A 17,500-nucleotide genomic window follows, 5' to 3' on the forward strand; every position below is an offset into this window, starting at 1 on the left:
TTACCAATTATTATTATTATTATTTTTTTGGAAAATGCCAAAAATTTGTGTCGGTCGGACGACGCTAAACGGAGAAAAAAAAAGGGGATGGCCTTAAAAGTAATTACTGGCGCTGTCACGCAAGACAAGGGCTCAAAAGTTCTTATTGCGAGTTAACGCGTGAAATTCTTCTACCACCTCACATTTGTTTAGTTCATAACACTTTTGCTCAAACCATGGTTTTCCTGAAATCAATTTAATCCATATGTATTTGTTTAGTTTTAAGCGCAAAAATTTTTAAAAATTAAAGTACGAAAATAAAATGCACTGAAAACAAGGATATTTTCTCACAAGACAATCTTTTGACGAGATCCGAATACAACAGAGCAATTCCTTGCCCTTTTAACTTATCTCACCCTTACAATGTAAATTTTAACAGTAATTTCACAAAATGTAGTATTTACATGAAAGCTAAATCATCTCAACACTCCCTGAGACATCAATTTCTGCCTTCGTTCACCTGTAAATTATCATTTTATGTATATAAAACATGAAATAACACTTATGAATAATTTTAACAGAATCACAATAAGACATAAATATTTCGGGTATAAGTGAACCCTTTAATTTGATGATTAATAGAGACGAGTTTCAATTCAGTGCTGAAAGTATTAATACGATAACAAGAGTTAAGTTGAGTGATTGACTCAAGAATCTCGTGCCACCTGACAATCGAGACTTACCCCCACCCCTCCCCCAAACAAATTTCCTGCGATTTGGGAAAGTTACGTCAATTCTTCGGATTATGATTGGCTGTTTCGCTTGTTAAAAGTATTTGTTTCGGTCCTACGACAATCCATCGTAGAACACTTGATTTCAAAAGCTCTGTAGCTTTTTGAGAAGTGATTTCTCCCTCCCGAACGCAACCCTGGAATTACATTACCTGGTCAAGTGCTCTGCGATTGTGAACATTTTTTACAAAACGTGCTGTGAACACTTAAAAAGGAGGGGCCATCTGCATGTATTCGTGTACATTTTACGTTGATCATGTTCAAACTTAGCAGAGACAAACGAAATGTTTTGTTTTGGTAAAGTACGAACAGAAAAAAGATGAAAAGCCGACAGGTCTTATGGTGCCATTAAAAAATGACATAATGTAACTAGATAAAGTTGTTTCACGCGACTGCATGCAAGCTTCCGTGTAAGATTAACTGAATAGTCCAGCCATTCTGGATTCTGTAAACAGGAAACTGCATGACTCAGTGTTTCGGCGGAAAAACGTTAGAAGAGAACGAGAGTCCAGCTCTTTCCCTGCTTTGTGTGCCAGAGGAAAAAAGTGAAAAAGGAAATTGAAAGTATCCGTGTTTCTGAACTGAAAAACCTGTGAACTAGTAAAAGAAGACACGCCCTCCTTAATTAAGAAAACAAATCGAATCAAGAAGGCTTCGGTCATGGGTATTCCTGTGGTATAAACAAGATATATGCAGATGAAGCTCTTTTTCTTTCACATTAAAATGTCTTAACCTTCGGCTATGAAATATGAGTGATTTGCTCTTCCGAGGTAAAAACCAGGGTGAACAATATGCAACCAGGATTCTGTAGTCACTGACATTTCATTTCCTCTTTTGTGAAAGCTCACTTGATGACACAATCTCGATCACACCATTGTATAAGTATAGCCTCAGAGTAAATGAATACAAGCTTTGCGTTCCAACAAGTTTTCAAAGTCTTTTATCAAGTCAGCCTGCGAGAAATTTCCTGCTTAATAGTGGAAATCTATTGGTTTCAAGGTTGTTTGTAACGTGCTATTCAAAGTGCATCTAAAGGGGAGAGTATGTTTTATAACTGTTTATTTGTTGACTATAAATGGATTCCTAAAACGGCACCCTGTACAAACCCTACATTTCAATCCATTGTATATCATCGACTCAAAGTATAATAAAAATTTTCACATTCTTTCCACCACACCCTCAATGATTTTAAACCAAACTAAGGGAACAAGGCTACAACCAAGTCTTTTTTTTAGAACAGGAAGCAAACTTCATCGCAACAATGGTCTCGTCATGGATTTTATGCTCTTTGGTTAAATTTTGAGGGTCAAGGTGTCAAACGGGATCCACATCGAAACTTCGCTATCGATGACGGGCTATGGGGCACTGCAAATAGCTATGCTGCGTCACGGGGAGAAATACGCGACGGGCAATAATTGCTATCGCTGGGAAGATGTTCCACCTCTGTACCATGGTTTAACCCATGTGCGTGGACTGAAAGACAAACAGGGGGACATTTTATTCAAAGTAAACGTCCCGGTCATCATTTATCTTGCCATCGATTCGCGATCTTCGTATATCCACGGAGACGACTACGAAAAAACCGGAGATTCAGTGATGTTAGGAGGCTGTCAAGACAGAGTCAAATTTCCTATCTACAGAAGCAAGAAAGTTCATGGTCCTGGCTTGGTGACAATGAGTTTCAAAACATCTCGCATGACGGGCATCTTTCTCCGCGACAACGCTTATGACGTTCGCCCCTTTGCAGAGCTGAAAGCCACTTTTCCGCCTGGCAGCCCTCGAGAGATAAGCATGGTTCGAGAAAAAGAGAAATTTGCTACAAACCGGAAATGCTACGAAATGGTTGATATCCCCCCGAAGTACTACGGCCTGACGCATCTCCGGGGCCCCAATGACGAGACTACTGTTAAGTTTGACGTGAACATACCCGTGATAGTATACGTGGCTATTGATTCACGCTTGAATCGCCATAACATCCTACCCTCGACGTTCGTCAGCACTGGAGAGAAGATTGTACATGGCGGATGTCACTCTCCTACAAACTTCCCTATTTACGAGCGGAAACACCCGAACGGGGGAACTGTGACGATCCCATTGAAATCGACCCGTATGTTGACGGTAATGGAGAAACCGCTTATCTAACTCATGATAATTTCATTGATAGTACTTATCGGGAGACAACTGTAGAAATTAAAATAAGGTAACAGTGCGTTACAGGTCGACATTGTCAGTAGTTTTCAGCAACCACCCTTTTCAAGCGAAACAACGGGTGTAATTAATTTAAGGTTTTTGGATCAAAGCTGGGTCAAAAATTTAAATTAGTTCTATAGCTAACGCGTATAACATTCCTGTCAACTCACTAAAAAGATACGAAATATAATATGGCACAAAGAGCTATTCGTATTTCACTTATCAGAGGACAACGTCTCCAAACTTGAAAAACCTGGCCAATTTTTTCAAGTTTTAAATTCATTTCCATCCCCTCCATCCTTGGCTGCAAACAACAAAGAACAGCTTCAGTGCACTTCAATGGTCATTGGCAACAAAACTACAGCATTATTTCTTGGTCTTCATTGATGCAAAGACTTCCTTTAGTGTTTTGAATTTTGAGTAAAATAGCGTGACATGCAATGCGTCCGTGGAAAAGATGGGAAACTGACTAATCAAAGTCCTAGGTTGGATTCGAACCGAACCAGTTCGTAACATCAGTCGGATGCTGTACGCTTAATTTAAGATACTAGAACACCTGTATATCAGGGAAGCTGCGAGTAAAACAGTCGGAACGAGTGGCTTTCGTCACTTATCCCAGCGCGTTCGCTGGGATAAGTGGCGCGCGCTCAACCATCAGCCACTAGGCCAAGACATTTTATTCACAATTTCTTTCTTTTGGGCAACCTGGAGGTTCCAAATGACAAAGTGGCCTGAAATCCAATATGCTGCTCAAATGCTGCCCCAAAATGCAAATGACTGACTTATTTGCATTTTGGTCAGTATGCAACTGAATTGCTCACGATTCCGCAAAATGAAGCCGAAATCGAGAAAATTCTCAAAAACTGCCCAGCACAAATCGGGAAGGGCGTACCAACAATGGTAGATCGGAAATAAAGCAACAAGAATTTTTGAGAAAGAATTTATTGTCAGTAATTACAAATGTTTCCAGTACTGCAGTGACGTTTAGTTTCCTCCTCACTATGTATCTTAGGCTTCTTGAAATTTCCTCAAGTCAAGTCAAGTTAATTTTTTATTATAACTCACAAAAATATTATTTACAGAAAATTACTATTAAGACAATTACATGATCTAAAAACAACGTAATCACAGATAACTAAAATACAGCAATTGTGCGAAAGTTTGGGACACTTAAATAGTTCAGGGAACTAATCGAGTAGGTGACCCAAAGGAAAATAAAATTTACATAAGGAATACATCGGTGAAACGACAATTTAGTATAAAAAGCATTACTTCGTGGACTTACTACTACTAACTACCTAACCACTAACTTCTAAAGAAATCATGATATACACAGTATTTACTTTATTATGACAATTTCCCATTTTTCCATTTCATTCGTACTTGAGCTACGTGATTAACACACCCAAGTTCATCTGCAAATAAAATAATTAGCCACAACTTCATTTCGAACAAAGATGACGCTATTTTGTCCAACAATTATCGGTAAATTCTTTTGAAATGATATTCCCAATCCGTAAAAGATAAACCCAACGAAAAAAAGCGTTTAAAAATGCACTTTATCATCATTAATTTGCTCAATACTAATGAATGTTTATAATTGATATAGTTACCTTTCCTTTTGTTTTCGTCTTTTTTCTTTTTTTAAAAATTACTTTTAATGTACTTATTCACTAGTTAAGGGGAATTGTATTAGTTCGTCTAGATGTGCCCCTCTCTCGCCCTATGTAAGGGAATTCAGGTGGCTCTCGGATTCTAGATTCCAGGCCATGAATTCCGGATCCCAAATAGTGGATCTCGGATCCTGAGATCGGATTCCAAACTCACGGGTTCCACAGAAATGGATCCTAGATTCTATAGAAATCTGTGGATTCTGGATTCCATGGCCAGATTCCACGCCCTGGATTCCGGATTCCAAAGCCTCACATTTGCTGTGTTCCGGACTCCGGATTTCTTCACATCCGGTGACCTCTCCTCTGTACATTGTGATCTTAGGACCCTATAACGTGTATTATGTGTATTCCTGTATCCCATATTTGTGGAAAAACATAAATAAAAATAAAATATGATAAATAAAGACTTAATGAGACTGGTCAATTAACGTGAAAACAATTCGAGTATAATTTGCATGCAAAATTCCAGTAGCTGGTCTCAGTCACCGATTGCTCAATAACGTTTTGCCCTATCATAGGGAACAAAATCTTAATTAAAAACAGTACAATAAGAAAAACCAATTGACTAGAGCGGTTTTCAATTGAGTGTCGTAAAACAATACCAATTCGACCAATCACAGCAGATGCAAACAGCGCCATGAACCAATCCAAATTCATAGCAATTGCATGTAACTTGCTCAAAGCGCGGGAAAAAGCAAGAAGGTCTGTATCATAACAAGGTCAACTCCAGCCTCACTTTCATTTAAAGGGCAGGTAACTAAGCACGAAACTGTAAAGAGGTCTATTCTTGGCTTGCCTCTGACGTCATGGCGGCCATGTTGGTGTACTGAACAATTGCCCGAAACGGAAAATACCATAATACTCTTTGCTTGTCCACCCACATTTAAATAAGCATCGTTTCCAGTTTCTCTTGGAACTTACAATGATCCCATCCCCATGCTAATTCACTACTTGCACAATCCCATAATACACCTCTATTACCACACAAGACTTTTGCATAACCATTGTTTGCAATTTCTCCTGGGACATGAAAATGTCCCAAGAGAAGTCGAAAACAATGCCTATGCAGATTTTTTGGGGGTAAAAGAGGTGTATTATGGGATTTGAGCAAGTAGTGAATTCAAAATTTTGTGGACAAACAAAGAGTATTATGGTATTTTCGGTTTCGGGCAATAGTGAAAAAATCTTTTGGGAATTTGGCTCAATGATTATGCAAAACGCGAGCGACATTTCGCTTTTGTTTTGTACACCAACATGGCCGTCTAATCACGTAAGTGCAAGCCAAGAATCGGGGTTTTTGAAAACTGTTTAGCCCAAAAAATTGATCTCTCTTGTTTGTAATTTAATTATGTATGCTCAACAGACACTTTTGATTCACGAAGCTTTGAGTTGTGTTGTTTAAAAATAATTTGTGGGTTAACGTTAAGTTGCATAGCGAGTAGGGGCGAGTAATTGGTAACACTACACAAAATCAGCTACAGTGTCATGACACAGCCCCTTTAAATAAGAATCTCTGAAGCACGTCTGATACAAGGCTGGAAAGAGACTGTCATAACAAAGTGCCTTGGAAGATTTTTGGAAAAAGAGATAAGCTATGGAGGGCTTGGTACACCTTGGATCTTTCTGTGGAGCTTCTCAAGGTCTTCCTTTTTGGGCCAGCTTTCCATTTCAAGGTCTTTGCCCATCTTGAGAACTTCTTCGCAAATTCTGCCTGCCGTTGCAATTTCTTCGGGGAATTTTTCGTCCAGAAGCAGCGCCAAGTAAGTCTTAATCCACACCTTCCATTTGTGGTTTCCTTCGATGGTGGAATCCGAGTCAGCAACTTCACTCCCTTTCTCAAACACTCTTCGAGACTCGCCAAAGTTTTGACTCTTTTGATGGCATATTCCAAAGTTCTTGTAGACAGGAATCGACTCTTTCTGATCCAACATTTCGACCACTTTCAGAATGCTAATAGCCTCGTGGTAGTGACGTTTAGCCTCTTGCAACTTCTCCTGATACAAATAGAAATCTGCAAAGTCCTTGTGCGCGAAAGCAGTCCAGAGATGCTGCCCATAATGTTTCTGACGAAAACTCAATGCTTGCTCGAAATATTTACCAGCCTTTTTGAGCCCTCTCTCGTCATTTTTAAGTGTCTCATTTTGTCCCAGCTGTCCAAGAATTCTGGCCTTATCAAAGGTGCTACCAAGGTCTTCTTCCTCAAACATGCTGATCGCCTTTTTTAGAATAAGTTGTGCTTCTTCTCTTCTACCGCAGTCCTGTGAGATGTGTCTGCCATAATGACTCAGATAAAAAACCTCAGACATGTGCGCCTTCTTAAAAAGTTCAGGATGTTCATAGTGCATTTTAATGGCTTGGCAAACAAATTCTTTTCTAGTACTGCCATGCTTCCTTGATTCATGATGACGAAGAAGCAATATCTCGACCTGATTTGTCACTTTTCCTTGCTCTGTGGCAAAATGTAGAAGACCATCTAGAAAGCCACAATAAAGCTGAAAGGGTACACAGAATTCAATGTAGGATGCCAATTGCTGGCAGTTATCAACAACGGCTTCCAGTTCCCTGCAGTTTCTGATTTTCTTCCCATGAATGTCTTTAAGAGTCGACTCAAGATTGATTCTTTCTTCATTGAACAGGTCAAATGATTCTTTGCAAGTGTCTTTGCCCCAAAATTTATCTGAATTGGGCACTAGAAGCGACAGGAAGTGCTCGACAAATCTCTGTTGGCCATGGACCAAAATATGAGCAAAGTCCTTTCTTTCTCCCATCTTTCTGGCATAGCTTCTAATGAATAAGTGAATAAGGTATCGGTGATCCTGTTTTTGGATGAGGCACCTCTGCTTCAGTTCCATCAGATACTTCACACAATTAACCCCAATCATTGCTACGGCTGCTTTTTTGTCAAAAGATCGAACAAACACCGACAGACAAACTAGTGCATCCTTCAGTGACTTGTCGAGTTTTTCAAATGCTATTTTCATCATTCGCTTAAGACCGTGACCAAGCGTTTCTATTGGGTTGTTTTCCAGTGCTTGAATAAGCTCTTCAAAATTGTACTCAGATTCTGATGACAACAGGGGTCCAGCAAGTCGAAGTGCCAGCGGAATGTTTTCACAGAGTTCGGCTACCTTGCTTAACTGAGCTTCTACCTTGGGGAGGTTATCCGAAGAAATTTTAGCGCCACCCTTTAAAACTTCGATACTTTCTTTTCCACCCAAAGGGCCTAATTCTACATGCTTAAGCCTTAGGTCTGAGACCAAAACGTTGTCGGATCGCCTTGAAGTAATCAAAAATTTAATTTTAGAACGAGAACACATCCTCAAGTCTCTCAGCATGTCATTGAACGATTCTCTGGTTTCATCTTCCATAGAATCTTCCGCCATGTCCAGAATAAGGACTATGTTATATTCAAGACGCCTGCACCAGCTGAGCAAGACATGACGAGGGTTCTCGTTGGCTTGTTGATGTCCAGGATCACACACGTTCAAAATTTCTCTCCATTCACCTTCCATTTCAAGTCGATGAACGCCTCTCAGAGGACAAAACTTTACAATGCTCTCACATTTGTCTTTTACCTGGTGTCCAGCCTGAATAGCAACAGTAGACTTGCCTATTCCTGAAATTCCACTGACAAGAACTCCAGCAAAAGGACTATCATCTGAGATGGCTTGGAAAATGATATCAACCTCCTCAGAGTGGCCATGTATGTTGGAAACCTCTTCTGGTAACTCACTTTTAAGTTGTGTTGTTGACATTTCTTTGAGTAGAATTGATAAAAACGAAAAGAAAAAAAAAACTTTGTTAAAAATGAAAAAATGTAGGAAGTAAAGGAGGAGAGACAGTTTTCCTAAAATACAATAAAGTTTAACAGTGATGATGTCATAAAAATTAAAATTTGAAATTATGGGATTTGTTGGGATATTTTGAAAGAACATTACCTTAAAGGCGTACTTGCCAAAAACTAGCATTGTGGGGCAAATTGTCTCGGATATACTAGTCCCGTTTTGCTCTGATGACTCCATACTAAACTTACTTAACAATCCTTACACCCACCACCATTCACCACTCCCCATAAAGCCTTTTCAGGGCCAAAGAAATACAATAAACGAAACGACACAACAGAACAACAACAACTGTTACGAATCCCAGCTGACAGGAAGCAAACCAGTTGGCTATTTACAAGTGCAGCTGGGAAGTTGAACCAGGGACTACCAGAATCAAATTCAACCAATGGTCAGAACGGGTCTTGAACCTGGGAACTACGGGTCTCAGGGCAAGCGCACTAACCGCTGGACTGCACTGCCTCCCTTAAAATTTGCTTCACAAATTTGTGTCTCATACTTGTGCAGGGGACATGCTAATCGAAAATGGCGATGTAAGTCAACTGAAAACCATACAATGCAACCAGAAAATAAAATTGTCCAAATCTCTCTCTTTTTTTACTGCCTAGGGTCCTCTAAACAGGTTAAGCCACAAGAGCAGTACAACCATTCACATCTGACAACAACAACAACAACAAAAATAGGGCATCTAGCAACATGACCGCAAAATTCAACAGCACTTTTATCAATTTCTCAAGTTAATAATCAATTCTGTGATGTCTAAAGGCACAATTGAATATATGCATAAAAAGAATAACCCAACAAGAGAATTGGATTTAAAGCTAGCAAGTAATAAAATAATTAATATTAATTTATTTATTATATACTCAATTAAATTATTCCACATTTAAGTATACCTTTCTTCATTAAGAAATCAAGTTTCTTGTTCACTTCTTCAAAACTAACTGAAATAATAGAAAAAAAGGAATATAATTAACAACCTCTTTCAAGAGAAAATGAGGGGACAGAGAAGGCGGCTCTTGGTCCAGCCCTTGGGATATGTCATGTCCACGAAAGTTATTTTTAGACGAGCGGAAGTCTTCCGAGACGTCCGCATGCAGGCCAACCTTGGTCCGATGTTTGAAAGAAAATACATATTCATCAGCCTTCCATGTGCGCCATCATTTTCTCTTTTCACTAAGAACCTGAGAGCGAAGCAAGACTGCATGCGGACGTCTTGGAAGACAGACTTCCCCTATAACAAAGACTTCCGCTTGTCTAAAAATAACTTTCGTGGACATAACATATCCCGGCCAACGCCTTGAGCCTCCCTCTCTGTCCCCTCATTTTCTCTTGCCTCTTTATAATCAACATTTTGACTGGTGCAATATGTCAGGCATGACCGAGTGGTTTCAATAAGTACTGACAGCCAATGAAAAGCATCAGCTGCTGCACTAAGAAAAGTCAGTTAGTTTTTGCCCTAAACCGAAAAAAATTAAAGACAGATTCTTTCAAACCCAAGATTAAAACTCCTTTTGACAATGGCAACATGAAGTTTCTAAACATTCCCATCAATAATTATTTTACTTTAAAAAACTTTTGGGAGTGAACTTTTAAAAATGGCATGCCCCGGACACCCCTTCAGAGAAGGGCCATTACATCCTTGTTGATTCAGTCGGTAACACAGTTGATACAGTTACAGGTGTCGTTACGCCCCTTGTTGATACAGTCGATTGCTTGGTTGATACAGTTACAGGTGCGGTTACACCCCTTGTTGATACAGTCGGTAATTCAGTTGATACAGTTAAGGGTGCCATTAGGCCCCTTTGTTGATGGAGTCAGTTACTCAGTTGATACAATTACGGGTGCTGTTACGCCCTTTGTTGATACAGTCAGTTTGTCAGTTGACACAGTTACAGGTGCCATTACGCCCTTGTTGATACAGTCGGTGATTTACTCAAACCAGCCCCCATCTTCAAATCTTACTCACACCGTCAAATTGACCACACTATTCTGACACAATATTATTCATCTGCATAAACCTTTAGGGAAAAACTAACATGAAAATTCTACCAATCAATTTACAAATGGCAAAATCACACTTCAGAAAATAGTCACAAATGGCATGCATGTGGGTACTGCCATAGGGGACGTAAAACATGTTTGTCACAATGCCATGCTTCTTAACTATCCATGTTATAATTAACAATTATTCCACGAGCGCACATTGAGATGATAGGAAACGAGGTGCATAGCTATAATCACCTTATATCCAAGAAGTGCGAGTGGAATAATATTGTTTTATTAAAAACACCCACAAATTATAAATAAATCTTCCTAACATTACTTTTTTAAAAACAACAAAACTGATGCGTACAGCTACCGATATTTGTAGAGCATGGTATAATAGCTCATATACTCATATACCACATTGGCTAAGGTCAATCAAAGCTCTAGAATTATTAATGATGTAATTTTTAATAATAACAACATTATTCGCCAAAGACTAGATGAACAAAAACTGTGACAAGTTGAGGTTTTTATTCACCAATATTCACTGAGCCTGAGGTGAATAATTGATTAGATATGGGTGATTATTTGAAAATCATGCAGGTCTGCATTTTCTTTAAAACTATTTATTTCTTGGTCTGTCACCTCCACAAAATGGTTTGGAAAAACCGCTTTATTGTGTAATACTCACCTCAAGTGCAACCAATCAGCACTGAGAATTTTCAATTATCACCTACGTAATTATACTAATTTTTTATGTAGGTGTAATAGTCCACTTTCGATATATTAAAATTCAGTCCTAAACAAAAGGCATCATCTCAAGGCTCTAGAGAATAAACTCATACAAATCCTTATATTTATTCCCCAGAGCCTCGAGATGATGCCTTTTGTTTAGGACTGAATTTTAATGTATCGAAAGAGGGCTATTGAACATGATATTTTTGTGGTAATGTTAAAAATCAATGTATATTTTCATCCTTGTCCTTCATTCAATATATTGGTGAGCTAATTTTTTGCACAGGTTGTCGGTTCCAGCCAATTTGAGTCGCTGTCTTCTTACAGATTTTGCTCTCTCACCTTTGGGCAGAAAAAATCCTTGGGCCAAAAGAACATTGGAAAGGTGCTCATTTTAAGTCATTCTTCCAGCACTTTAATTTAATCACACCCTTGAGAGAAAGCATACCTTTCAGTTCTTCAAGCATCTCCTTGGTGCTGTCATCATCGTCTTTCCACAACTTCAGTAATTTTCTGTAGTGCTCTTCAGCAACAGGATCCATGCACTCAGTCTTCAGTTGGCTAATTTTAGTTGCAAAATTTGCTGCAGAACCAAGAGCTAGCAGTGCCTTGCTTATATCCTGCCATAACACATTGAATGTCGCATCATCAACAGAGGTTTGGCTGGCATGACCATAGACATTGTTTCTGTAGTATTTAGTTTTTGCTATGTTTGCCTCGGGACTGTTATCTCCTGAAGGAGGAAGCGTGTCCCAGCTTCCAGTACTGGCAGGAGGACTCAAGCCGCATACATTTCTCAGCAGCACCATCAGAAGTGTAATGTCAAAGTTAGCTGATGTCACAGATGAAGGAGTGGTTGGGTACAGCATTCCCCACTGAGTGGGATTAATAATTTTTTTCTTTTTTAGCCCCTGTAATGTAGGGTAAGCAGCTGAAGTAGTTGACAAAATTCGGTGAAGAGTAGCTGGAGGGTGTATTGTGTCAAAGGTGTCTCTGAGGGCCTGGGTTCCATAATCCACTAGAAGACAGCACAGCCGGGCATAGTTAGTGCCCTCTTTGGTTGAGGCAGAGGCCACTGGACCAGATGCCATATCTCAAACTGCTGGCCATATAAATATGGGAAATGACAATGGTTTAGTAGAAATCAAAAGTGCCAGAAGTGGCACCCAACAAGTGCGGCAATTACTGGGAGCTAATTTGAGGCCATGGGATGTGTGACCTTTCTTTTCTTTCTTAAAGTTCTCAGTGAATTTAATTGATTTGTAACGTTGACCAGCACAAAAACTTTCTACCTATATATAGGTGACTGGTGAAGCATGAAAGTGAGGTGACCTACATGCTTATACTGCACATTGTTAACAACAAACATACTCCTTAAATTGTTAAGCGGGGTTTTACATTTTAGCTTTACATGTACATTATTCAAAGTAGTAGTGCAGCCAGGCCAATTCCATCAAGTGATCGCTCAAGATGGATCAATGGAATGTGTGTGTCCTTCAAACAAACATGAAAGTAAGCATCTAGAATTTACTTTATACATGTATATCACAGTTTGCATACTGCATGCAAAATAACGTCAATGCTACGAAGGGTAAAACTTGTTTCCTCTGTTCTTGGTACTTATACCAGTAACCAGTGACTCTAGGACTCTTTCATATTAGTATAAATACACAGACCCTGTGATTATACAAAATCGCGCGCTCTCATCAGCTCGCTATCTCGGATTATCAGCCGATAACCACCTCGACGGACAAAAATGGCTGCCAGTAGTCGTTTTGCCACTGTAAGTGAAGATGATTATGCGTTGAAATGTTTTTTTTTTCTCTTTTTTGAAATAATCACCTGTGTATTTATACTAAAACAATTATTCGCCAAAGGCAAAGTGATTATCAGTGAATATTCGCCGATAACACTTTGCCTTCGGCGGGTAATTGTTAAATATCATGAATAGAATACAATCCATGCCTTATTATTCCATTTTATTATGTGAACACTTACAAGGCTTCCTTCCCATTAAAGTTACTTACTTCAATTGTTGACTGTTCGTTGTGGAAACGTCACAAGACCAAAATCACACTTCAGGAAAGCAGGAACTTGTAATTTCTTTCCCCTGAAGTAAAGGAACAACATTTGATTGTAAAAAGTCACAGCCATGAAGTGGTCAAGCAACTGAAATATGCTTAATGCTCTTGTAAATATTAATGGAAAACAGACAAAGCTCCATGAGAGAGTAATAATTATTAACAAAAGAACCGTAATTTCCATAGATTACCCGCACCGGTCATTTTTTGCCATAACAAGAAAAAAATTTCAACAGATTACCTGCACTAGCAGATAACCTGCACCCAGAAACAAAAGAAATTCGTGAACTCACGAAATTATCTGCACGAGCGATAACTTTGAGCTTATACTCAAAAATAAAACTCTGACGTCTGCATTTAACACTGGGCACTTTGACTCAAAATAATTGTTCATGGCTACACTTATCGTAAATGATTGAAGGGTGTATTTCTCATTCACTAAATTACCTTTTTATAATGTTTTGAATCAAATAAAAACTTCAACCATTGCTTTTGTTAACAAAATATCCTTAACTTAAGCGTGAAATTGGTAAGTTTTCATACCTATTGTTTTTGATCTTCCATTGAATGATACCGCTTGTAAAAATCCGTTTTAAAAAAAATCGATATTTCAGGATCTATCGACTCTAAGAATCGCTTGAAACAGGAAAATACTCTCTACCTCAAGGCCGTGCTTGCTAGGAATATTTTGCTGATGCGCCGAATGTTCTGGTGTTTTAAAATTTTGTCCGTGAATGTTTGTTTACACTTGTGCCAACAATCACCTCTTATGCGGCGGCAGCGACGCCATGAAATGAACATGTCGGCATCAGTTTCTTTAAAGCCTGCTGTTTCACATTTTTATTCTTTTGTTTTGAGTTTATTATTCCAGTTAGTAAATAATATTTTATTTTCAACTAAACAAAGAAAGAAGCTGTGAAATTAGCAAAGTAAGAAAGTAATATCACACGCGTGATAAACGATTTTGATTGTGAACGATATTTGTTGACATGTTTTCAATTTGCATTGGTTTTCATCGAGAGCATTTGAGTTTGTTGGGCAATTAAAGCGGGATAAATAAGGCAATATACAGTCTTTAGGAACAGTTTCATTAATGACTTTTATATTTTTTCCCTCTCATGGTTTTAAAACTATTCCGGAAGATTTAAAAATTATCGCATTACCCACACCTTCCTATAACCTGCACCAAGAACTGTTTGCGGAAAAATTAACACATTACCCGCGGGTAATCGCCCGGAAATTACAGTAAATGTTAATATGGCAAAGTTGTAAACCATCACAGTTAGAGGTGAAAAAAGAAATTAAATTTTGGAAACATATCATGTATTTCATTAATACACTTAGTAATACGCACCAGTCAATGTAAATTCCCCCCCCCTCCCCCCCAATCCTCTTCCAACCTGGGAAAAGCAGGGACAAAAACCAATGTGTGGCATTCAAAACTGTCCTGGTACATGGAGTCTCGAACAAGATCAGAACCGGGGAATTTCTCTGCTGGAGGATTGGAGTCTAGAACTGTGTAACACTGAGACTGGGACCAAACCAGACAGCGATTGAAATGACAGAAAGAAACGGAAGTTAAACTTGTTGCTTGTTTTAACCCTTTCACGTCCAAACTGGCTGAAACCGGCCAGACTTAGTATTTTACTCTGTCTAACGCCAGACGATTTTACTCATCAATGGGGAACCCCTGGGAGTCAATGGGTTAATCTGTTTTCTCTTTACTTTTTGCTTGCCATCCAAAAATTGGAAAACCTTGCTGACTTTTTTATTTTCTTATTAGTGATATTTTCGACAAAATTCATGTATTTTTTCACCGATAGGCAGGCACAAGCGGGTACAATGGAATGGAAATATTGCCCAGGGAGTGGGAACATTACCTCACTTTCTCTTGTTCTTTTGCCCAATTCCCTACCTTTTCCCAGGTTGGGGGAGGTGGTGATTTACACTAACAAGTGTATTAAGTATTCAAAATGACGATGAAGGGATGGTGTGTTTCTGGAACAAACAAGGACTACAACATAAATGTGGGAGCACACATACATTTGTTTTAGCACAGTTACCCATATTAAAATGACCTTAGTGATAGGTGGAACAATAATGTGAATGCAAAAGCCTTAGGAAGGAAGTACAAGGATCTGAGAGAGTTTCACTTACCCCCCAAAAAGGATTAATTTTAGTTAAAACTGCCAAGTGCTTCCTTAGAAAACACAAAGGAACCCCGTTAAAATCGAAGGAGGAAGAAAAACCCACATGAGAAGAGGAGGGTGTAAAGCAGGGCGGAAAGAGTGCAGGTTGCAGGTTGCAGTGCTTTTTTTAAGCAATAGACCACAAGTTTCTATGGTTTATCATGCCTATAAACCATAGAAACCTGTTGTCTATTGCTTTTATATAATAATTCAAAAGATGTGCAATTTTTCCATGAGTTTACTGGCACAATAAAACATAGCTGATCGACCAATCAGAGCACGAGCATTTATTTGGTTATTATATAATTTACCATAACTGAAACAACCCAAACCTTTACAAAATGCTAACCTTAGGCTTAAACATTACTTTCAGCCCCAATGTTAGCATTAGTAAAGGTTTGGGTTGTTTCATCTATGGTGAAACTATTACCCGTAACCTGCAGCTTACACCCTCCACATGAGAAGAAAACCACAGAAATAAGGCAAGGCAAGCAGATTTTGTTTATAACTCGCGCGCTAATATTTTTTGAAGATACAGTTGTTTTTCTCCATGCAAATGCATCTGTTTTCTCAGCTCCCCAGCTTTGGGTACCCGTGACTTTTACAGAGCCACATCACGGATATAATCTCAGCGAATTATCGTTTTCCCTGTTTTCACTGTACTACGAAGAAAAAACAAGATAACAGTACCTGCCACTGGAAGCCAAATACAAGCCCACATGAATTCTTTTTGGCTCACGTAATCAGTAGAATCAAAGAAGAGGTGTATCTTCTTTCAATCTGTAAGGTGAAACCCAAACTGTAGCACGTTTAATGGCGTTTTACGGCTCCACAAAGCCCTTTCCGAAATCTGGGGCGAATCTGAATAAAAGTTTAATACAGCGACGCCTCTAAGGGATAACTACCTCGTGTAGGCACTCATATAGTGGTCCTAGTCACGTTGACCAATTTGCTCTAGGTGTACCCCCGTGTAAATTTTTTAAGGCATTGTCTAAATCTCCTTTGAACGTGTTTGTAAAAAGCTTTTGTTTTCTTAATGAGTAAACCCGTAAGGTATTTTTTATGTATTTAACAGCGAAAGTTAACGATTAGGTCACAGAAAGCTCTAATCTTGGCGGAGAAAGTCCTGGGATCGAGGTTGTGGTGAGAGGCGCGTCAACGTGACATTTATGCTCCAGCCAGAGATAACGTAATTAGTAAAATAAATACATAAATTTTAAAACGAAGGCATCCCCCTTTTTTGTTTTCGTTTACCGTCGAATGCGTTTCCTGATATTGGGTCGGTCGGTCGGATTGAAAAAAAAAAACCCCCAAAAAAATCATAAGCATTCTCGGAATCGGAGGCCTGGTACCCCAGCATCATAGCTGTGGATAGGGCTGTCCCTAAGTTGCTCCAATTTTCTCAAAAAGTTGCTCCAATTTTCCAAAAAAGTTGCTCAAAAGTTGCTCCAAAATTCTAAAAGTTGCTCAAAAGTTGCCCCAAAATCCAAAAGTTTCTCAAAAGTTGCTTTCAATTTTTTGGTGTAAGAGATTGATTTACAACTCAAATTGTAAAGTACGTTGTGTTGAAGTGCGCTTGCAATCCCAGTTTCAGAAGAAGCCGCTGAAGCAATATGGCGTGCCGTGAACGGAGTATCAATTTTTTCGATTACCTTGTAATATTCAGGTCATTCAGACATTATTTTACAGGGAACGGAAAGGTGAGTTATATACTAGCTACCATTTCCGATTGATTTTGTAATATAAAGATATAAAACAAAAGTTGTGTCGTGATGTTCTTTACTTATCGGACAAAACAAGAGGCGTCAGTTGGCGACCACTTCTAAAAATTTAGTCGCCAGCGCTCAATTTTTAGTCGCATTGGCGACCAGTGAGTCGCAATTTCGAGCCCTGATCAATATGGTAAGACTGAGTCTCTCTCAACCCAACCACGTGATTGTATTCGAACAAAACAAACTTTGCTAATATGCTTATTAAGGATATAAAGTTTCTCTGACATAAACGAGTGTTTGTGGTATAAAGCCATGTTTT

General features: G+C 38.9%; 3 protein-coding genes across 4 annotated transcripts in view; 1 reads left to right on the forward strand and 2 right to left on the reverse strand.

Moving 5' to 3' along the window:
• Positions 1–2,066: 2,066 nt before the first annotated feature.
• On the forward strand, positions 2,067–2,912 carry LOC138030741 (uncharacterized; the record flags this gene model as incomplete). The annotated part of the gene is made up of 1 exon (XM_068878617.1): positions 2,067–2,912. A coding segment is annotated over one exon (846 nt), but the record flags the coding sequence as incomplete, so codon positions are not given.
• Positions 2,913–3,925: 1,013 nt separating this feature from the next.
• Positions 3,926–16,335, reverse strand: LOC138028223 (uncharacterized). 2 transcript variants are annotated; one of them, XM_068875684.1, is made up of 5 exons: positions 16,160–16,335; positions 13,227–13,309; positions 11,648–12,298; positions 9,372–9,419; positions 3,926–8,390 (listed from the first exon to the last, which is right to left on the reverse strand). In XM_068875684.1, exons 3-5 carry the CDS (start codon positions 12,288–12,290, stop codon positions 6,226–6,228), a joined length of 2,856 nt encoding a protein of 951 aa, XP_068731785.1. In that variant the 5' UTR covers positions 12,291–12,298; positions 13,227–13,309; positions 16,160–16,335; the 3' UTR covers positions 3,926–6,225. The 2 variants fall into 2 exon arrangements, with proteins under 2 accessions (XP_068731785.1, XP_068731784.1); XM_068875683.1 differs by having other exon boundaries at positions 11,648–12,301.
• An 896-nt stretch (positions 16,336–17,231) lies between these two features.
• The window catches only part of LOC138029375 (uncharacterized), a 2,520-nt gene continuing 2,251 nt past the window's right edge, over positions 17,232–17,500 (reverse strand). The window contains exon 1 of the mRNA XM_068877125.1: positions 17,232–17,500. This exon is cut by the window's right edge and continues 2,251 nt beyond it. The gene's annotated coding sequence lies outside the window, so the exon portion shown is untranslated.

This window comes from Montipora capricornis, chromosome 13, assembly GCF_036669925.1.
Source record: "Montipora capricornis isolate CH-2021 chromosome 13, ASM3666992v2, whole genome shotgun sequence".
NCBI lineage: Eukaryota > Metazoa > Cnidaria > Anthozoa > Scleractinia > Acroporidae > Montipora > Montipora capricornis.